This window comes from Channa argus, chromosome 14, assembly GCF_033026475.1.
Source record: "Channa argus isolate prfri chromosome 14, Channa argus male v1.0, whole genome shotgun sequence".
Classification (NCBI taxonomy): domain Eukaryota; kingdom Metazoa; phylum Chordata; class Actinopteri; order Anabantiformes; family Channidae; genus Channa; species Channa argus.
Window position 1 is genome coordinate 13,917,298 of NC_090210.1, and position 23,789 is coordinate 13,941,086.

General features: G+C 39.7%; 1 protein-coding gene across 5 annotated transcripts in view; it reads left to right on the forward strand.

Annotated features, from left to right (window-relative positions):
- map4l (microtubule associated protein 4 like) overlaps positions 1–23,789 on the forward strand; it is a 100,233-nt gene that overhangs the window by 63,563 nt on the left and 12,881 nt on the right. For 4 of the 5 annotated variants that reach the window (XM_067473851.1, XM_067473853.1, XM_067473855.1 and 1 more), the window contains 6 exons: positions 5,190–5,515; positions 6,613–6,810; positions 8,967–9,069; positions 11,467–11,526; positions 11,629–11,885; positions 17,304–17,363. In XM_067473851.1, coding sequence (XP_067329952.1) covers positions 5,190–5,515; positions 6,613–6,810; positions 8,967–9,069; positions 11,467–11,526; positions 11,629–11,885; positions 17,304–17,363 — 1,004 coding nt within the window. The remainder of the gene's footprint in view (positions 1–5,189; positions 5,516–6,612; positions 6,811–8,966; positions 9,070–11,466; positions 11,527–11,628; positions 11,886–17,303; positions 17,364–23,789) is intronic. The other variant, XM_067473854.1, reaches the window with a different exon arrangement.

Sequence of the window (23,789 nt, forward strand, 5' to 3'; positions counted from 1 at the left end):
CACTCTTACTAATCTTTGCTACTTCCTGCTTCACAACAGTCACCTCTTCTACTCTTCGTTCCCTTTCATTTTCCTCGTTCATCAACTCTTCAAAGTACTCCTTCCATCTTCCCATCACACTACTGGCACCTGTCAATACATTTCCATCCTTATCTTTAATCACCCTAACCTGCTGCACATCCTTTCCATCTCTATCTCTTTGTCTGGCCAACCTGTACAAATCCACCTCTCCCTCTTTAGTGTCCAACCTAGCATACAAGTCCTCATATGCTCTTTGTTTGGCCTTTGCCACCTCTATCTTCACCTTACGCTGTATCTCCCTGTACTCCTGTCTACTCTCTTCAGTCCTCTCAGTGTCCCACTTCTTCTTAGCTAACCTCTTTCTCTGTATACACTCCTGAACTGCCTCGTTCCACCACCAAGTCTCCTTGTCCGCTTTCCTCTTTCCAGATGACACACCGAGTACCCTCCTACCTGTCTCCCTGATCAAATTAGCTGTAGTAGTCCAGTCATCTGGAAGCACCTCCAAACCACCCAGAGTCTGTCTCAGCTCCTCCCTGAAAACTAAATGACATTCTTCCTTTTTCAACTTCCACCACTTCGTCCTCTGCTCTGCCTTAGTCCTCCTTATCTTCCTCACCACCAGCATCATTTTGCACACCACCATCCTGTGTTGTCTGGCTACACTCTCCCCTACCAATGCTTTACAGTCACTGATCTCTTTCAGATTACAACGTCTACATAAGATGTAGTCTACCTGAGTGCTTCTCCCTCCGCTCTTGTACGTCACCCTATGTTCCTGCCTCTTCTGAAAGAAAGTGTTTACTACAGCCATTTCCATTCTCTTTGCAAAGTCAACCACCATCTGACCTTCTGCGTTCCTGTCCTGAACACCAAACCTGCCCATAACAGTCTCATCACCTCTGTTCCCTTCACCTACATGCCCATTGAAATCTGCACCAATGACAACTCTCTCACCTCTGGGGATGCTCTGCATCACTTCATCTAACTCACTCCAGAATTTCTCCTTCTCTTCTAACTCACATCCTACCTGTGGGGCATAACCACTCACAACATTTAACATCACCCCTTCAACTTCCAGCTTCAGGCTCATCAACCTGTCTGATACTCTTTTCACCTCTAGAACATTCCTCACAAAATCCTCTTTCAATATAACTCCTACTCCATTTCTCTTCCTATCTGACCCATGGTAAAACAACTTGAACCCTGCTCCTAAGCTTCTAGCCTTGCTACCTTTCCACCTGGTCTCCTGGACACACAGTATGTCCACCTTCCTTCTCTGCATCATGTCGATCAACTCCCTAGCCTTCCCTGTCATAGTACCAACATTCAAAGTCCCTACTGTCAGTCCTACATTCTTAGCTTTCCTCTTCTCTCTCTGCCTACGAACACACCTTCCTCCTCTTCTTCTTCGTCTTCGACCAACAGTAGTCCAATTTCCACCGGTACCCTGTAGGTCAACAGCACCGGTGGCGGTCGTTGTTAACCCGGGCCCCGACCGATCCGGTATGGAAGCCTTTGTCACGATTCGCATGTTTGATTTGGCATGTGTTTTACGTCGGATGCCCTTCCTGCCACAACCCTCTGCATTTATCCAGACTTGGGACTGGCACAAGAAGACACTGGCTTGTGCCCCCTTGCGGTTGCATTAACATCTAAATTCCATAACTTAGCATTCATAGCTTTACAGTTAGCATAGTTTGACACAGCTATCAACATTTTTCTACAGAAAAAATATTGTCCAAGTTAGCTGATTATTTACAGAATCCTAGCTAAGCTAACAAGTTGACTACTAGTGACTCGAGCATAGCTGGACACATTAAGCTGCTCTGCTAACTTAGTTAGCTAGGTTAACTAATCTTAACTGTTAAAGTAAACAAAAGAAGCAATATGGTAACAGTGGAAGTTCTTTTAGTCAACTTCACCACAATTACCACTAAACTAGCAGCAAATGAGCTAAGCTATTTGGTTTAATATATTTAATCATTATTATCTTCACTGCTCCCCTTACCACTATCTTGCTGTTTTTTCTTATTCTTTTGGAAGCTTTTTTCGCTCCCAGAATGATAAGTCCTCTTCATTTTCATCAGCAGGTGTTTGTTTTTTTATTAGACCTGTTTGTATAAACTGAATCATGTGCTACTTGCAAGGTAGTGAGAGTCAGGGCCAGAACTGTTTCAGAATCATTTATTGTAAATACTGTATCATTTTCTATCTCAGTCATACATCCTAAACTGCTCTCAGCAGCATTCAAGAGCCCAGGAATCATTGTCTATTTTGTCATGAAATCATTTTTTAGTTTCTTTACTGTTTTGTTGATAGGTAGATTGCTCTGATGCATGTAGTCTCTGTTAAACACTAAAATATGACCAGTTGAATACACTGCATGCCACCTCTGAATCAACATTAAAATTCATTGAAGAAGCAAGAGCCACTGTGGAGCTTTCTAAATTACCTGTAGAAAGTGATGAGTTTGCGTTAACATTGCTTAGTCACTTCAATTATATAGCCCCTTGACAACAGACAAAATTTCCCGTTTTAATAACTGTGCAGCGGCCCTGAGATAGATGCCAAGCCTTTCACCCAGTGACAGCTGAGGAGGCTCCAGTCCCCTAAACAGGATAAACAGCTACAGATAATGGAATGTTCGATGGATATCTGTGCAGCATATTGACAAGCAGTCTGTACGCTTTAATTCTTCTCAAGATATATGTGTATCACGATTGAAGTCCACCTATGGACTGTTGCCTATTAAAATAATTAATTGTGAGATGTTTTACCAGGTGTTTTCTGGCATTGTAAAAAATGTCAAGTCTTGTCTACTGCAGCATCTGCTTTTGAGACATGTGCTGGTAATAAATTAAAAATGAGCAAAATTGAAGAAAGAAAAATGTGATAAATTGCCTATGTACTGTTTACATTTGTGTTCTATTTTTATTTATATTTTATACAATCTTATTTGGAAATGGAAATTTAGTTTATAAGTTTAGGACCACACTAGAATATTAAGTTGCACTTTACATTCCTCAACCCCCCCATAAAAAATTAACACCTCCAATAAAACTTACAGGATCCAAACCCAAGAATAGGAGTAAACTGAATTTACTACTCAATGCCCATTGCTGCCAGAGATGGTGTCTGGGTCTGAATCACATAGCAGCAGTGCACAATGATACTGATGATGCTGGTCTAGGAGTGGCTGTAGCTCAGTTTGAAGACTGGTCATCCATGCACCACAGGGTCAGTGATTCGACTCCTTGTCCTCCTGGTTACAACTCTTATTTGTTTGCTCTTATTTTTTTACTTTTTTTATTTCATTTGTATTTTATTTTATTTCTATTTTTTGTATATTCTCATCTTCTTTACTGTGTGACATTCGGAGTGGAGGGCAAAGTAAGAATTTCATTGTACAGGGAAACATGCGTTCTATCTGTGCATATGACAATAAACACTTTGAATCTTGAATCTTTGAAGTGTCCCTGTGCAAGACACTGAACCTCCAAGTTGTCCATAGTGCTACTGCTGCTTAGTTTTAGGTCGCTTTGAATAGAAGCATCTGCCTAATGGCTAATTGTAATTGTTATAAAGCAGTTCCAAGACTGCAGTAGTTGTACTGCAGTAGTAAATGTTGTCTGTTGATTGATTTTGGAGGATTCACTTGTAACATTAATTGTGTTGAACTAATTAAATCGTTTTTATTTGCTGTTTTCATTGGACACAGCTGAGATTTCCCAAAACACCTACTTTCTAATAGGGGTCCAATACATTTGAGTGGAACTATAATTGGTCATGTTCAGATAGGTGACCAAGAACCAGCAGCTTCAGTGGTTAGATAGAACTGACTGTTGAGAAAAGACATATACTGCTTAAAAATCTCCATAATGCATTTAAAGGATTTAGAGATTGAGAAAAAATATTCTCTACCTGATGACACAAAATTAAACCTTAAGCACTTTTTCTGCCTACCACATGTACTACTCATCTCTTGACTAATACCATACCTACTGTGTAGCATGGTGTCAGCAGCCTCATGCTTTAGGGGTCAAAGTAGAGGGAAGGACAATGTAGCCAAATACAGAGATATCCTTTAAGCTTCTTCACAGTGCAGTTGATTATCTGTGTCCATGACACTGATATTAAGCTTACAGTTAAAACAATAGTGGAGAAAGATCCTTGATTGGGTTATCCAGCCAGACACAAAGAAGCACAGAGACAAACACTCACAAAACAGAGAAAGACAAAGGAAAAGGCTCAGTCTCAGATGCCTTAAAGAAAAATAAGCACACAACTTGGTTGTCGAGAGATAACTCACATATAAAGGTCAAGATGTTGTGTTTTTCGTGTATAGCCACCTACTTACCAGGACAGCATGTGCTATACTGCAGCTAGTGATATTAGATGCTATTAGCCAGTTGATGAAAAGGCCCTACAGCCACAGACTTCTTTGTCTGTGGCTGTCATGGGTTGTGTATTACAACAACAGGCAGATAGGACCAGAAAGCAGACAACCCAAGCAGACAGGCAGATGTGGCTGATCGGGTGACTTTAATTGATGCAAACAAGCTTACATAGAGTCCAGGTGAAAAACACTGGGAACAACAGGACAGCAGTGCAAACAGTAGCAAAGAAGATGGAAACATTATGGCGCAAAAAAAAAAAATACGGCCTAGACAGAAATCGTGTCAAGAGCCATGTATTTCGATAGCAGACACCATTGAGTTTAAGGTTAAGACCTCAGAAAGATATGAAGGGCAAGATCATTTTGGATTTTTCCTCAATGGTATAAGCAATATGGCTAATGGATGGATGGACTGACAATCTCATTTAAGATACAGCATAATCATTGTGGGTTGTTGAGAAATGAAATAACTAGGTTTGGCCTGATCACCAACCAGACCCAGCTCTCCACCGTGACCTATATAAAAGCCTTCACAAATGAAAAAGGGGGTCAAATAAACAGAGTTTGTCGATTTCTTTGTGAACAATTAAGCACTGTGTTTACTTTACAAAGTCAGACTTCATAGACAGCTATCAGAATTTTGTAATAACATACACTTACACCTTACACCAGAAGTAATCTGTTTTCCTTTGAATCTTTTGTATATATTCACATTTACTTTTTAAGGTAAAATAGTCTGACACTGACAATTACATTCTCCCTCTTACAGTGAAACCTGACAACAAGGAGAAGCAGGATAAAAAAGACATGTTCGGTAAGCCAGAGAAGATTGATGCCTTCGACAAGAAAGAACAAGGGGGGCAGTCGAAGATTCTCAAGGATGATGAAAAAACAGAGAAGGCAGATGCAGAGAAAAACAAGGCCAACGATAAGATAGAGAAGGTGGACAAGCCAGAGAAGACCAATAAAGATGAGAAGAAAGAAGAGGAGAAGAAGCTAGCTGAGAAAAAGGATGAGAAGGGAGTGAAAAGCACGGTCAAGTCTCCAACAGGCAACAGAGGCAAGACCCTGTCCAGCCCTGACAGCAAGAGCAAGGTGGGTCACACACATAAACATAGAATTCCCCCGCTCAGAATGTAGTTGGTGGAGAATCCCAAACTGTCCACTCGAAAAATATGATCTGTAGACATTCATGAGACATGTTCTCTGCTTTCTAGCACATTAGTCATTGCTTTACCTTTTGAAGAAGTTAATCAAACAGCCATGCAAGTTTTCCTACATCAACCAGCTTCTAGCACCAGCAATCTAACATGTCCATCACAGAATCTCTGTTTTTCCTGATTTGCAGTGTTTGTGAGTCAATGTGTTCAGTATCTCAGGCTCGATTTCCATATCATGTTGGTTTTATCCTGCTGCTCAGTGTATCACAATCAAAGATTTTGCTTTTAATTTTTTATAGTTTACTGTTCATTAGATTTTGCTACAGTGCTACAGTTATCAATACCTATTTAAATGTACCAGAAGTTGTGTAAGCATTCCTGGGGACTGGATTTTAACACGATAAACCAACTATTCATAAAGAATTTTCCATCATACGCCACAGCAGTGGGTCACAGACTATGACTTCATAAATCTGCTGGGCAGAGTGTGACTCACATAGCTTTTTAGACAACTTCATCAGAGAGTCAGGCCTGTTTAGTGTTCATCTACCGTCACTTTATTAATTCACCAATTTCACAAATAACAACCCTTTGACCTTACTAATCAATTAAAGTGACGTCCTCACATATGCAAATAGCAGATACTGACGTGGCCAAATATCTACATTGTATTTGTTCAGATTTAACAGGGCTGCTTAATGCAGTGGCTGTCCCAGCAGCCTTCATAGGCACCTTTAGACAGCCAGGCTCACTTAGTTGTCCTACCACTATAAAGTAGTTATAAGCTGTTCATTTAATTTTATAAATTATGATCGGTTTTATGATATGTCGTATGGTAAGCTGCTAATTCAATTTTAAGAATTATGATCGGTTTTATGATATGTCATATATTTGCTGACCCTTCTGCCATGTCATGCTGTCATTGCAAATTTTTCTCTACATGTATCTCAATCTGTCCGCCTTTTTCTTTTTATCCCTGGCCTTTTTTATTTTTTACTATTATTACTATTATTTTACCTCCATAATCACCAGCCTGATGTGGGTTCAACCAAACCAAATTCCACCAGAAATCGTCCATCCACCCTTTCTACCAATGGTGAGGTCCCTTTGGCCAAACACCCCTCCCCCACCACAACCTCAACTAATAAAAAAAGCCCTGTACCCAAGGCCACCACACCCATCACTGCCAAGCGGCCACCAATGGCAACTGGCTCTGCCAAGGCTGCCAAGGTAAGTACAGTACAATATACATGGGGACAGATGCATGAGAAAGTGTTTGCTGCTGTATTTTGTAAACACAATGCCGAAATTACTCAAGATATAAAAGGAAATTATACTTTTATAAATTTAAACAAAAAAGGTAGAAAAGTATCCATCCTCAAATCTACCAATTTATTTTCTATAATTGGGTTCAAGTTAACCCTGTTCATTCTTAGCATTGTGAAGTCAGGTGAAAAGTCTCAACAAGCAGCACAGTCTGGTACAATCAGAGGAAATTTCAGAAGAGATGAGGGAGAAGGCGATTCAAATACTTAACACTTTGAAAGGTTACATTTCTCGTCTTCAGAGTCACAAGACATTGACACCTTCAACACATGCTCACTGCAACAATAATGAAACAAATTAGTCCTTTGCATGTTCAACATATAAAATAAGCAGCTGGATAACTTTTCTAGTACTTGCGAAGTCAGTGCACTAAGGCTACAGACCTCCTGAGCTGAACGGATTATTTGGCTTGCGTGTAGTCATCCACAGAGACTCTGTCTGTAGAATGTCTGTCTGGACTGTAGCTGACTAAGGACATGACAAATTTTCCATCACAGATATGGACACGCAGATGTGTGTTTAGTAGTGACAGTGCTTTCAAATGTTCTCAAAAGCACCACAAGTGATACAACGACATCATCCAAGATCCAAGGAAAACATATAAGGACCTGCAGGCCTCTTACTTTACCTTTATCAGGATCAGTAATCAAGACCCACAAAAAATCTGGCTCATTTTCATTTTGCCAAGAGACGACTTTTGCTATAGTTTGCTATATCCAGTGGAAATCAAAGACATGGGTCCAAAATAAGAACATCACATCTAAATTATGGTCAAGATGGATGTGTTAGTGTTAGTGGGATGCTTTGCTACTTCAGGGCCTGGGTGACTTGCCATGATTCAGCAAAATATTAATCCTTTTTTCTACCAGGGCATTTTGAATGTATGGTCATCAGTCCATGATTTAAAGCTCAACTGTAACTTGTTTATGGACACTGTTAGACAGTGATCCAAAGCATGTGAGCAAATCTCCATCTGATGGCTTAGAAGTAACTAAAGTAATGTTTTAGAATGGCCTATTCAAAGTTCCAACCAAATATTAAGTTTTGAATTGGCCGTGCTATTCCAATACTTTTGGACTGTATAAAAGTGAAAGAAAATAGTGGGCACAGATTTTCACTCTAATTGCATGGTTTTTTTAATTAAACATCTGATTGGACAAAACCTAATTTGGTAAGGAAATATTTACATGAGAGGACAGGTAGGGAATAGAGGAAGTTCTGTTTTTCAGCATGCAGGCAACAAAATTAGGACACAGCTGTAAACTGAAAAGGTGCTCCATTATTACACTGGGGTTTAGTTGGATGATGGCTAACACCAGCTAGTTGTTACATAATTTACAATGGCATAAGAAGGGAACTTTACAGTGAGATTTGACTAGGTCAAGGTCTGTAATCTAGAAAAAAAGAAAAGAAGGAATAAGTCAATATATAATTAATTTTTATAATTTATAATTTTTTTACCTTTGTTAACTGTATTGGGAGTCCTTTGTTGTGGATCAAACAAAATTATGAACTGCTGTATCGTTACACCCCTAACTTCCCAATTTAAATTTACATTTACGGTCCAGTTGCCTTGATATTTTCTGCCCTGCCCAGTTTATTGAAGGTATTTTTGGATCTGACTTGTGTTGCCTTGGGGTAGAAAAGAAAAACACCAGCATGTGTCTCTGGTTTTACATTAAGAGGATTTGAACTAGGCCTACTTAATGATTATTTGGTATTTCAGTGTCAAATATGTTGTCATCAAAAGCAGCTGGTTAATGTTCATCCTCCCCAGTGAGAAATGTGTTATTCCAGCAGAATCGACATATTAGCATTTTTCACTTTAAAGCTTTTATATCTTTCCTTTCACTAGTCCTGTTTTTCACACTTGTCTTAGCATCTTTTCTTCTCTTTGATTTCATTCTTGAATTATGTCATTGTTGCAGGTTTGGCCTTTCATAAGACAGGCTTCACAGCAATCCAGCATCAATACACACAAACCTACTGCCCTTGCATAGATACACTCATTCTCACAGATGCCCACTCACAGTTGATTTCTTTTCTGTTTTGATTTTTAGACTCCAGAAAATGATGAGAAACACCCACCTGTAGTGAAGGCCACAGCCCATGCAGCTGCTGATAAGAACGGCTCCTCTGTGACTGCTGCAAGCAAAGCTGCTGGTATGTGCCCTCTTTTTCTCTCTCTCTCTCTCTCTCTCTCTCTCTGTATGTCTGTCTCTAACACACATGTACACACACACACACACACAGCATTTATAGTAATATATCTTGTGTTATATTTCCTGTGTGTGCCCACCCTCTATACCTGGTTGCATCAACACTGTATCTCCATTCTTCCTCTGCTGGTTTATAGTGTTGCCAGTGCAACATGACCTCCTCGTCAAAGCCTGAACTCTCTACAATAGCTTAAAAAATGACTCAGAATGTAAATTGACACCACTGCAGGTAACAAGCTAATTGAATTGCTACCATATGTTACTCTATCAGATTTAAGAGCAGGCTTTTAAAAACACCATACTGTTATTTTTATCCTTACATCACAAACAGTATCTCAGCTCTCTACATGTGGAAGATGTGTCTCAAAGTTAGTCAGACAGGCATTCTGCTTTTTGTACACTTCAGCTTGATACCCTCAGAGAATCTGATGCATTCACCCAGTTCACAGTAATGGGTGGTGTGTACTGCAAGGTGCATATTTCATTTTAGTTGCATTAGAAAATGGAGCCCTGGTGACGGTAGTTTAGTCAGATTTAATAATGTGCCTGCCACATGATGGCAGCATTACATTCACCATGGCTTTATCAACATGATGGACATGCTGTCACATCTCTAAAATAAATGTGAAATAAATCACTTATTTTCAAACTGCTTGACGATAACATAAGAACATAAGACAACAAATTTAGCTCTGTGTTGACTCACCAAAATAAAGGATGAATTTATGATTCTCAACTAGTATTACAACCCCAGTTCCAAAAAAGTTGTGAAAATGTAAATAAAAACAGAATACAATGATTTACAAATCTCATCAACCCATATTTTATTCACAATAGAACATGTAAAATGTTACCTTTTCATAGGAAAAAGATTAGCTCATTTTGAAATTGATGGCAGCAACACATCTCAAAAAAGTTGGAAGAGGGGTAACAAAAGGCCAGAAAAGTAATTGTTGCAAATCAAAAACAAATGGAGGAGCATTTGACCAATTAGCTTAATTGTCATGTCAGTAACATGACTGGGTATAAAAGGAGCATTTCAGAGAGACAGAGCCGCTCAAATGTAAAGATGAGCAGAGGTTCACCAATCTGTCTAAAAATTGAATTTCAGAAAACTTTCCTCAACACAAAATTGTGAAGACTTTGAAGATCCCACCATCTACGATATATAATATCATCAAAAGATTCAGAAAATCGGGAGGAATCCCTGGCTGAAAAACAAGGCGGAAAAACTGCATGCAAATGACGTTTGGGCCCTCAGGCGGCACTGCAGAATAAACAGGCCTGATTCTCTACTCGACATTGCTGTGTGGGCTCAGTAATACTTCCAGAAATCACTGTCTGTGAAGTTCAATTTGCAATCCACAAATGTAAGTTAAAGCTGTATCATGCTACGAAGAAGCCATATGTGATAACGATCCAGAAACGCCACCATGTTCTCTGGGCCAAAGCTGATTTAAAATGGTCTTAGGCAAAATGGAAAACTGTTCAGATAAATCAAAATTTGAAAATCTTTTACAGACCATGGACACTGTGGACTAAAGAGGAGAGGGACCATTCAGCTTGTTATCTTTGGAAAGTTCAAAAGCCTGCATCTCCGCTGGTATGGTGGTTCATGCTCAGCTGGAAAGGCACCATCAATGCTGAAAAGTACTAAGACGCTTTACAGCAACATATGTTCCCATCCAGACAACATGTCTTTTAGGAAAGGCCTTACATATTTGAGCAAGACAATGCAAAACCACATAGTGCATCACTCACAACAGCATGGCTTAACAGGAGAAGAGTCCGGGTGCTGAACTGGCCTACCTGCAGTGCAGACCGTTCACCAATAGAAAACATTTGATACATCATAAAATGAAAAATCTGGCAACAAAGCCCCAGGACTGTTGAGCAGCTAGATTACTTCATCAGACAAGAATGGAACAATATTCCTCTTCTAAAACTCCAGCAACTGATCTCCTCACTTCCCTCACTTGTTCAAGAAAAGGGGATGTTACACAATAGTAAACATCAACCTCTTCCAACTTTTTGAGATGTGTGGCTGCCATCAAATTCAAAATGAGCTAATATTTTCCAATAAATGGTAAAATATCTAAGTTTTAACATCAGATATGTTGTTTATTTTCTGTTGTCACAACAGAACTAGAAGCCATGGTGATACGTGATGTTTGCATACATTTTTAAAGGATGAGCAGCTGATGCTCCAAATGAATGCTGGATACGTGAATAAGTTAGTTAGTAATGTCTACACAGACATGTTGTTAAAAGCTGTTATATCCCTGTCCTACTAGAGTGTTAAATTAGTGTTGTAAAACGTATGTGCTCTTTTTCTACACAGCTAACAAGAATGAAAAAGCTGAGAGAAAGACGGGAGAAAGCAAGAAACCCAAGACTACAGGTGACAAGCAAATTAGAAAATAGGTTTTAGTGACTGATATTTAATGTTGTCATAAATTTCATTCTTCATTCAAGTAAATTTGTTTTCTTTTTTTTTCTGTAGCTCGTCCTCGCCCGGCCTCCACCACCACTACTGCTACTCCGGCTGCCTCAACTAATGGTGAAGCTGCCTCCACTCACCGACGCCGGGTCATCACGAAACCCCCTGTGCCCAAACAGACCCCAATAGAGAAGAAGCCTGCAGTGCCCCGGGCTCCTCGAACCCCCCGGCCTATTAATGCCCCAACACCTGACCTAAAGAACGTCCGCTCCAAGATTGGATCCACTGACAATATAAAGTACCAGCCAGGGGGAGGAAAGGTAGGACAAACCTATACAGTACATGTGAGATTTGTTATTAATGCAGAATAGATTAATTGCTGCAGAATTATATAATTTATATAGGCAAAAAAATTAGACACCAGTTGGGCTTTAATTTAAATAGTTATGTGGTGCATATAAAACATTTTACACAGAAGGCTTCCTCTACACTGGGAACAAATTTACTGTATTGTTGGTATAAATTTAATTCTGCCCTTGAAAATGTAACCCTCTGCTTAATGTCGACTTGTTGAAGAAAAATTAGGTTGTTACCTTATCAAAAGTTAAATAGTAGCCAAATTTCAATACTTGTACTCATCATCATCATGGCATTAAAAAAAACACGCCATATTATAAATAGTTTTGGGTTTATATTTTTATCCTGGGCCTGCTTATTTTATTTAAAATAGGTTCTTTCCAATTTACAAATTGATTGAGCTAGTCTTTAGCAGAAACTTGAGGTCAAATCAGAGGTCTGTAAATGGAGTTCCATGATAATAATTTGTCCTGCTACCCACGAAGCAAAGTAAAAATCTCAGTCTTAGAAAAGTATGGAACTACTGCAACAATGAATGCAGAGCAGGTTAAGAGGTGAGATTTATATCCTACATATGTTCAGTTCACGTTCCTGAAATATCATCTCAACAGTGAAAAAAGCAAACGGCCCCTTTAAAGGATAAAGCTAAATTTATACTTGCTGTTCTCTCCCCTGTCGACTGCACTAAATTTGAGTCAATAACACTTTAAGCAAAACTACCTTGGTCCTGGTTGACTAATGAAGCAAACATAATGGCAGCTTAAAACGGGTCATTCAATATTTTTTGCTACTGTCAACAACAAAGTTGCCTTACGGATTCCGCATTTATCCTATTGTCCCAGTCAGTCATGCAATTCTAGCCATTCTACAATGAAAGCATTTTTCCGTCGTGCGTCACTTGCATGTCACACCAATTTAAGCAGCTGTCTACGCAGCCCATTATTTCACTCAGATGTCATTTGCATTATACTCACGTAAATGCAACCCTAACTGTTGAATTATGCTAATCTATATTCTTTTTTTTTGCCTATACCATATCAGTTTAGACTGAAATTTGTCCTGCATCACAGCATCACATGCATCACTGAAGCTGCTGGTGCTCAGTTAACATTCTTCTCTAGCAAAAAGACAAATGTTATGGTATGAAACACACTGGCTTAGTAGACAGAAATTGAGTCAGATTTAGTGAGCCAAATGTGGACATAGCCCTTCATCCCAACAGATATTGCTGCTAGGCTAACAAGCTTATTTTCATATGATAATATGCAAGCAGTAGAGACTTCTTTTGACTATAAAATATTCTATTGTAATAAAACAGGCAAAAAGCATCACAATGGGATATAAAATAAAAATTTTACAATGAGCCATATCTTTTAATGAATAATGTCCTAGTGAGCCTTTTACAAATTAGAGAATATGGGGGTAGATTAGGGATTAAAGCAAAGGGGAGGAGAACATACTTTGTTACAGCACTTTTTAAATTATCATTTGTAATGAGTTCAAGTAGGAAAGACATCTTACCCACCTTTAAGTGGTTAACAAACACATCCTTGACACTTTGTTTGACAAATATGGTGCTATCCCACATCATAAAATATCCCATATGACTAAAAAACACCTCACCTCAGCACTGCAGGCAGTTTTTAGAGGTCTTTGGAATGGCATCCTAACTGAAGAGAGAGCAACTACAGACAATGACTGCCTTTACATACACTTACAAGTAACCGGAACAGTGTTTACAAGCACTTAAGTAACCTCGTTACTTAAGTCCGCGTGTACGTGCAGCAGAAGATCAACCTGATTTCTCCTCCACCTGACTCATTTTAGAAGCCCGGTGCACAGATTTTAACTACAAAATGACGAAAAACGCTTCTTTTTGACTGTTCTCTCTCTCTCTCTGCGTGTGTTCGTGTCGCAGCAGAGTGACGCTGGGGGAGAAAGGAAAGACACATGAAGCTGATCCACAACAATTTGTTAAATAAAATATACCAAGTATTTAATTAGTGCCAAAATTAACTAAAGCTACCTATTGTGAATCTTGTGTTAAATATACAGGCTGTTATTTGCATTAGTCATCTCGGTGCCTAAACTAGGTGCATTATCATCTTTCATCCCCTTTAATATATTTCTGTGACATTTCTTCATTAACCCCTTTCAGGGATGCACTGGAATTGTGACTTTCTCCTGACTTTATCTGGAGGGGGTTCATGTGTAATGTCCGTATAATGTTTGTGAACTTGTGCATGCAGCACTCTGCTCTGTCCTGAATTGTTGGGAGGATTAAAAGCGAGGGAGTGGGCGTGTTGACATTTTTTATCACTTGACTGCCAATGTAATGTAGTGATAGAACCTTTTTTTATTAGATGCAGGACTCCAATGTGCTGTAAACAAGACACTGTTTCCTACAGTCCATGTTTTCTATCATGTTGTGCCTCCTGTGCGCGCTGATCTTACACTAAAATCGAGCCTGTTTTCAAACGTGAGGAAGTTTCTCACTCAAACCATCTCCCGCTGTGTGTTACACGTGAAACGGAACTCCAGACAATGTCCGAGGCTGAATTCTTTTGACATTGTCCGGTGTTCATACGTGAAACAGGCTATACTGTCTTAAAGCTCTACTGCCTGCTCACACTGGTAAAGCATTGTAACTTACAGCAGCTGCTGGCTTGGTGGGGGGGGTTCCAAACCATTTAAAGATTTGACATACCAAGCACAGAAACCGTCTCTCCCTGTATTTGTGCATTCTGTTTATTTACAGCAACTCTTCATTTCCTCAACCTGTATCTCAGACATGTTCATAGTACTAATTAAATTAGGTAAGCATAGAGAAACTACTCCAACTACTCCAATTGGCCTAACTTCATGTTTTTAGAAAAAAAAAAACAAGTCCCTCATTTTTTATCAAACTGTAACTTTTGGTCACCATTCACTCTATCACGTAGATGCTTAGCTGTAGCACATCCATTCTCGCTGTCTCAACTCACTTCCCTTTTAAAGACACACTCCTACATTTTTTTATCAGCCTGTGAAAGTGGAGCCAATTTACACGCACATCTCCACCCTGCATAATAAGTGGCACTGACTCATTCAGTCTCTAGTGATACTAATATTGGTTTGTCTGGAATGTATTTTAATATTTTTTATTCAACAGCAGTGTTACTGACCTATCAACATTTCCCATCAGTATGTAGGATATTGGTGTAAGAAATAAGTGCAATGCAGGCACTAAATGACATGTAGACACACCAAAGGCTTGTTAAGTAGTGTTTCTGCTTTCACAAAATGCTGCCTGAGGATAAGCACTGATCTTGAAACACGTCATTTTGTGCCTTTATATTTAAATCTTTTAGTTGTTGTTGTTGGTGCATCGCATGACTTCAGTCTTTTTTCCGTACTGTGTAATGTGGATTGCAGTGTAATTGTTCTTACTCCTTTTTGTGCTGATATATAATTGGCTTCTGTTGCTAACACAGGACAAAATGTATGTATTGGTACTAATCCACTGTAATTCATAATCATGGTTTTACATAAGTCTTCCATCTGCTTTGGTTGTCTGCCAATTAAATGGTTGCTATTAACCATCTGATGGAGTACATCTGATTAGCAGTTCCACATGTGTACACAAATCTGTTTATTATCATGTTTCTCTATGCTCCTCCAACTAATTGCCCATGGCGATATTTAGTTATCAAACCCATCGCTACCCAATGGTGCTACTCCGTGGCAACTAGAGTTAATAAGTTCTTGGTCTTGTTTGAAAGTCTTCTTCAGTTCTAACTGACTGTTGGGAGTCAAATGGATTTAGAATTGTTAAATCATTGAAAATTGTTATGGTCATGTGGATTGTTTTCGACCATAATCAAAACCCCCTTCTCCATGGCCCAGTCAAGGTAGATTTACTATGCCTCACTGTTTTGTAAAAAAATAAAATAAAATACCATAAGCTGCAATGAATAGTAGTCTCAGATGCAAATCATTTTGCCTTTACGTCTGCATAAAAGACCCCAAGTGGTCTGGGGGAATGGGAGTGTAGGCGTGTCAAGTGTTGATGACAAATTTTTATGAGACCAGCCACTTGTTTTACAACCAGTGTTTTTCCTGAGAGAATCAGGCTCATATATTGAAGAACTAACTGTTTTTATGACATGATTCAGACTCAAGCAAAGTTGTGGTGCAAAATGTTAATGATTATATAAATGATGCTAAAAGGATACTGAAAGATCGGGGTCTTTCAAGCTGGTCTTAGCAAAAACGTAAGTGCTATTTATGCAAATGGAAAACGCTTTTGGTAGGTAAAGATTTTCTGCAGATGTTGAAGAAACGAGGGCCTCCCAAGACTCGCATTAGTCTTCAGTTGTCACACAGGGCTACATTGATTCTGAATTTATTAAAGTTAGTAGCGTTTTTTTAGACAAGTTTAAGTTTTTTATGTTCTCTTAAGCTGCAGCAGAGAGATAATCTCTACACTACCAACATTTTAAAGTACAAACTTTAGAGGTATTTTACATAATATTAGAAATCACATATGTATGAACCAGAATAAATGGATAAAAATAGCATAATAAAGGAAAGTAATCAAAACACAAATAAACTGTATCCCACACTTTCTTGGTTAGCTGGTTATTTGCACCCAACTGACATACACTAACATTTGTTTCCACAAAGCTAAGGGAAAAACAAGGGAAAAACAGATCATGTAGTCTTCTCTACTTGCCCCTTGAAAGGAAACGTTTTATAGACCAACACCATGTTTCATATGCATAATTCGGCCTTCCTATTAAAACCATCTTAAAATATCCAAAACTATTCCTTCAACGTGACCACAGTCTTAGTCCAACCCTATCAAATATAACCTCTGCCTACACACAAGCTGCACATTAAATTGGTTGATGAAAATTTCCTTTTACTCCTCCAATTTTTGACATACATTGCTTGTAGAAAATTTATCCATGACCATGATCATTTATCATGTTGTACTCGACAAACAACAGCATTGAGGCTGAATCATTTCTTAAATGTCAAAATCAATAACTGTAAGCAATTCCAGTTGCATCTTTGAGTAGCACCTCTCTAGAACTCCCAGTTGTTTGGCTCATAACAAAATCGTACTAATGTATTTTGTAAAAGCCACACTTTTGGCTAGTGATTATACCCTCTTGTTTTTTTTATTTATTATTTTAAACCATACAGTTATTTTTCCTGCACTCATGTCCTTTTGGATTGACTTTAATAGTCCAGACTTATCTGTGTGATCTAACTGCCAGCCCAAACATGCAACCCCTCTTCATTTGATCAGCCCTTCACCTACTCTTCCACCCTGTTGTATTGTGCCCTGTGATTGGCTGGAGGTTGTACTGACCAGGGGGTGGTTGTCTCCCCAGGTCTCCTCCACCCCGAACAACAAGACATCAGATCCTTCCACCCCTCCCGGCAAGGCCAGAGTGAGTGTCTACCATCTACACGATCACACACTAGTATATCCTTCTTTCTGCATTCAATGAATATACAACCCATTCTACATCCACCCAGGACACACAACCTTGCTGTTCACTGTTAACTCAACAGCGACCGACAGATTAAACAACAGTTTACACTTATGTCAAAATGAATATTATTCTCAAACTAGTTTTCTTGAAAACAGACAAGTGAGATCCATGCACAGTTAATGATATGGGCTATAAATTCGCTAAAATATCTGACACTTACACTATCAACTTAAAAAGTACTTCTGTGCTCAGTTTGTGAATAAATAATAAAATAATAAAATAATCTCTGCAGGCATACATATTATACCATTAAACAGCAATTTTATAGGTTACCAACAGCACTTTATTGCTAAATATTGAAGATTTCATTTTATAAACTTGTTTTCTACCCCAATGCTGTGTGGTTGTTCTCAAAACAACTGTATAGTTAATTGGGCTTTGCAATAATACAATATTGTATGCTGTATATTGAATTCATACATTTCAAAAACAAACACTTTTGATGCTGTGTTACAGGTTAATGTTACTGGGCTTGTTGGTTATACTGTATATTGTGTATCACTTTCATGTTTTTACATTCAACCTTAATTCCGTGACTTTTTTTCATTTACATTTTCATTTCCATCACAGCATAACGTTTACATTAACTTAAATTCACATGCTGTTAACATATTTAACCAACCTGCAAATGTTTTGTAATTTCATAACTGTCAACATCTACACCTCCCTACACAACCAAAACGGGGACTTATGACCTATTTTGTTTGATGTTTTTCCTTGTACAATAAACGTATAGATTTGGCAACCTGCTAAGTTTGCCTACTAGTGAACATTGAGCTTTGTGCATCTAGTGAATTCACAATGTAACAGATAAATTGCCTCTGCCTATTATATCAGTCTGTGTCATTTACTGCCCCAGGGTACAGTTCATTCCTGCGATGACTTTAGAGCAGTATGTAGTCAGTGGTTGTGAACGGTTTGCGCACAGCTACAGAAATTATGGTGCATGAACCCACACAAAAGGCATCCTGAGAGGAAGCATGTGAAGTCGTTTTTAGTAACTTTTAGTTATGTGACTCAAATAAAATGTCACTTATGTGATGGCGAAGTGCTCCAAGATGGCGCCAGTGGTATGGCTCCCCTTCTGTTCATCGTCTCTTTCACTCCTGGCGCTCACTGGTGCCTGTCAATACATGGCTGGTACCTGTCGTTGGCCGGAGGAGCTGTTCCAGCCCCGCCGTCCCTGTTCTCCTCACCCCAGGCACCGCGGGGTAAATTTGGTGAACCTGCGGCCTCTCTTCCTGGCCCCCCGGACCATCAGCACTTCAGCCCCGCCAACTCCTGCCAGCTTCGGCTCAGTAAACGCTAGGGCTGTAGTGAACAAAACTTTTATCCTTAAGGATTTCTGCACCTCAGAGGCTTTGGATTTTCTTTGACGTGGCTAAATTTCGGTGAGTCCAGCGCTGTTTCTGAACTTTTACCACTGGATTATGATTATTTTAACTCCTCACCCATGTCAGGTGGAGGGGGGAAATAGCCACTGTTTCCAAATATGTATAAAACTATAGCCAGCCATCTCTGTTGTACTCTTTTTCCAGCATGGAACTTGACTTATTTGAGCTTGGTCGCTTTCAACCTGTGCTGTGCGTGGTGATCTATCTTCCACCCAAATAAAATAAGGACTTTATTAATTAATTTTCTGAATCGTTGGCTGAAATCATGCTTAGGTATGCCCGAGTCCTTATTGTTGAACATGTACATGTGTGCTGTCCAAACAAAAAAATGTCTAAGCACTTTGTAAGCCTTATTGACTCTTTTTATTTACTTAAGCACGTTTCGAAACCCACGCAAGAGCATGGATATACACTTTACTGCGTTTTAACTCATGTTTCTAACTTGAGGATTTGTGATGCAGTGTTTTCTGATTATACACCTGTATTATTTGACATTACCCCACCCTGTAACCCCTTGGCTCACACCACTGCTCTATGCGTCTATATTTTTAACCCTTCCACTGGCGCTCAGTTTTCTGCTTTTTTCCATCAAAACATTTTCACTCCTGATGTGTTTTGATACAGACGAGCTCAGCTCCTGGTTTCATTCCACCTGCCAAACAGCGCTAAATGCAGTTGCTCCATTAATGTCCGAGCAGCCTATAGTTAAAGCCTAGCCCTGGCTGAATCATACAACTCGTGCTGTCAGACGTAAGTGCCGAAAGGCTAAACGAAAGTGGAAGATGGACAAACTACAGGTACCATTCCAAATTTTAAAGGACTGCTGGTGTTGTTATCAGGCTTTTGTAAAAGAGGCAAAAAGGGAACACCTGTCAAATATCATCCTGTCAAACTGTCACAAGCCTCGTGTTCTGTTTAACGCTATAGATGTTGTTCCAAATGACCTGAGGACTTGTGGGGAATCTTCCCTGGAAGCATGTGAAAACTTTCCTAAGTTTTTTTGTAAATAAGGTGAATAATGTTAGGGCTCTCATATCACCACCTGCTTCTGACTCATCAGTTTCTGTGCTATGCCCTGTAACTTTTTACCAGTTTGAGCCTGAGACTTTGTCTTTTTTATACAAGACTGATAGACATTTGAAGCCCTCAAGTTCCCCCACTGATGCTGTTCCACCTCAGTTTTTTTAAAGAGGTTGTCACTACTTTGGGGCCTTCTGTCCTTTTGGCTTTGAATCTCTTCACACCACTGAGTCGGCATTACTGAGGGTTTTTATTAACATCCTTCTAGCTACAGATGTTGGGGACTCTGGTCTACTGTGCTGCTGTGCTAGTGAACTGCTGCCTTTGACACGGTGGATCAAAACATTTTGATTTCCCGTTTACAGCAATGCGTAGGCATGTGGCACTGCTTTGGAGTGGTTTAGTTCATACTTGGCAGAGAGAACATTGAGAGCCCGGATGGCTCTTAGTTTTCTACATTTTAAAGAAAATAGACAGATAGTTATTGTCTCTGATCCAAGAACCAGCAGTGGGTCCTCTCATGTAGACCTGGGCACTTTGACACAATGTGTTAAACTTACTGTCACAAATTTGTGTGTTATGGTGGAAAGTGGCTTTAGCTTGGAAGGGCAGGTTATTGCAGTGGTAAAAGCCAACTGCTTTCGCCTAAGACAGTTAGCAAAAGTTTGAGCATAAAAAAGCACTTTGAGACAGTAATCCATGCTTTTGTCACAATTCGGCTGGATTACTGTAATTCTCTCACTCATCTCTGTCCCATCTTCAGCTGGTTCAAAATGCAGCTGCAGGTTTGTTAAGCGGAACACGGAAGAGTGACCACATTACCTCAGTTTAGCATTGGCTGCCTGTCCATCTTAAAATTTCTTAAATTCTTAAAATTCTTGAATGGTCTTGCCCCATCCTACATCTCTGAGCTGCTATATGTGCACTTCCCCTCCTGGTCGCTCAGGTCAGCTGACCAGCTGCTCCTGGACATAATGAGGACACAGCGAAAGATCATGGGAGATAGGGCATTTGCTGTTGCAGGCACTAATTTGGTATGCACTGCCTTTGCAAGTTAGACAGGTCTCTTCACTGTCTATTTTTAAATTAAAGCTGAAAGCTTACTTTTTCTCTCTGGCTTTTGACCCAGTATGAGTAGTTGATTTTACTAATTTATTATATTTTATTCCTTTTATTTTATATATATATATATATATGTGTGTGTATGTATGTGTTTATATATATGTGTGTGTGTGTCTGTGTGTGTGTATATAATGTAATTGTTAAGCACTTTGGTCAGTCTTTGCTGTTTCTTAAGTGCTTTATAAGAAAGTTTGCTTGGCTTGGCTTTTATTTTCACTAAATGTTTTCTTTTTTCTTTTTAGCATGCTGCAGCTGCCTTTTTTTTTTTAGCTTGTTAAGCTCATTAGAACCAGGCACCATGAACCACAACCTCGCAGCTACTACAGGTGTATGAGAATCAATTAGGATGTTTACAGTGTGCTATCAGAGGGAAAATAGAGAGAGGACATTTATAACCCTGGCTGTTTGTCTGTTCTTTTTGTGTGTGTGTGTGTCTCTGTCTCTCTGTGTGTTTGTGTGTGTGTGTGTGTGTGGGGGGGGGGGGGGGGGTGCACTCTTGCATTGATCGTATTCGTGCTAACTACTCAGTGAGTCATCTTTTGCTGTGCCACCTGCGTCATCATGCCATTTACATCCTGGAAAAAAACATTAAGGCACAGATGAGGAAAATGGATGAAGATGTCTTACATTCGCTGTAGGCTTTTTGACATGCTATAACAGAAGAAATGAAGCTAATATCATACCTGCTCTGGAAGGAGTTACATCATGTAGGGTGGGTGGTTAGATTCCCTTTTGTGATAGAACTAGAAAAACTGACTAATAGTAATATGCTTCATAATTAGTCATTTAGCAGACACTTTTTATCCAAAGTTATGTACAAAGTGGGGTAAATACGAGCAAAAAATCTAAGTAAAGGAGAAAACATAAAAGCACAGTGCTATAATAGACACAAGTGCAAGATAGAATAGAAGTTTTTTAATTAGATAGTTTAAGTGTATAGAAATATGAGTTCGGTCTTCAACAACTCTCAATATTTAGAGTGAGCCTACTGAGCTTGCAAAGTTAGGTAGCTCCTTCCACCATTAGGGGTCCATCAAGCTGAAGACCTTTCTTTGAGATCTTTTACTATGTGATGTAGGAACCACCAGATGCCATTTGTTGGCAGAGCACAGTTGGCATGATGAATTGTATAGGAAGGTCCTGTTAAGTTAACAACTCTGTAGGCGAGAGTCAGAGCTTTAAACCTAATGCAGGTGCTGTGTTGTATGGAACGTCGGACTAGGAAGACGTGGTAGAAATGTGGGATGAGACCGATATGACAGGAAAAGTCGTGTGAGTGGCTTATAGAACCCAGGGGTTTGCTCTAGATGGAGAGGGGTCCAAGGGGGCCAAGTTAGATAAAACCTGAGCCACGCCAGGGCTGTACCAGAAATGTATCGAGTAGGATTAAGACCAAAGACTAAGCTGCAGCTTTTGCAGCCCACAGGGATTCGACAACTGTTAGGAGTGGCGATTCGGTGGAGGGACTAGTCTTGAATCCATACTGGTTCACTTTAAGGAGGTTGTTTTGAGAAAGGAAATGTGAGATTTGATCAAAGACTGCTCATTCAATAGTCTGGGCAAGAAACAATAGCAGAGAGACAGGTCTGTAATTTTCCATACGGTAAGTGTCAAGAGAAGTATTGGGATAACCTAAGCCTGTTTAAATATGGCAGGTAAGGTATCTGTTGTGAGAGATGTATTAATAATTATTCTATTGGCTGGGATTTATATGAGTGCAGTTGCTTGTAGGAGAATGGAGGGGATGAGATCCAGAGAACAGGGGGTAGGATGATTCGAGAGAAGCATGGATGTGTTTGCCTCGATCAGAGTGGAAAACGAGGAAAGTGATGATGGTGAACTAATGGCTGCTATTTTATTAGTGAAGAAGCTGGCAAAGTCATCAGCAGAGAAAGATGGAGGGGGGTAGAGGGATGATTTGAGCATGAAGAACAGCTTCCTGGTGGAGTGGCTAACTTTGTTGTGCTCATATGTGTTCATGCAGGCTCTGATAGCCAGAGCAGATGGGGTCTTGGATTTGTGCCACATTCTTTTAGCATTTCTTAGTGTGGTGTTTTGTTTAAGAGTCAGTTCAGTGAGCCAGGGACTACGAGGTGAGTTATGTGCAGGTTTGGAAGACAGGAGGCTGAGACGATCCAGACAAGATGCGAAAGTGTGGTGCAGAAGCTGTCAGAGGCTGTGTCTGTGACAAGGGTGGAGAGGATCTGCCTTGGGGGTAGGGCTGCAAAGACCAAGGAAGAAAACTGTTCAGGATTGAGAGACCTTGCAGTTGCAGTAGAAATAACAAGTAGGGTTGAAATATGGGTAGGTCTAGAGAAATAAAGACACTTGGCTGAGAGACCAAGTGGTCTGATAATTGCAGAGGAACTAAAAAATAATTTGACACACCAGCATCTTAAAGAGAACAGGTGATTTGGACACACCACAGCATCCATCAACTGTATAACAGCAAGCAGCAGCATATGTTACAGCAGCTGTAAACCCACAAGGAACGGTGAGATAAGGGAGCAGAGGTAAAGAAGGTGCAGGACTTTAAGTACTTGGGGTCAAAGGTTCAGAGCAACAGAGGGTGTGGAAAGAGGTGAAGAGGCGAGTGCAATCAGGTTGGAACAGGTGGACAAAAGTGTCAGGTGTGTTGTGTGGCAAAAGAGTATCAGCAAGAATGAAAGGAAAGGTGTTCAAGACGGTGGTGAGACCAGAGATGTTGTGAAGTTTAGAGACAGTGGCACTGAAGAAAAGACAGGAGGCAGAGCTGGAGGTAGCAGAGCTTAAGATGTTGAGGTTC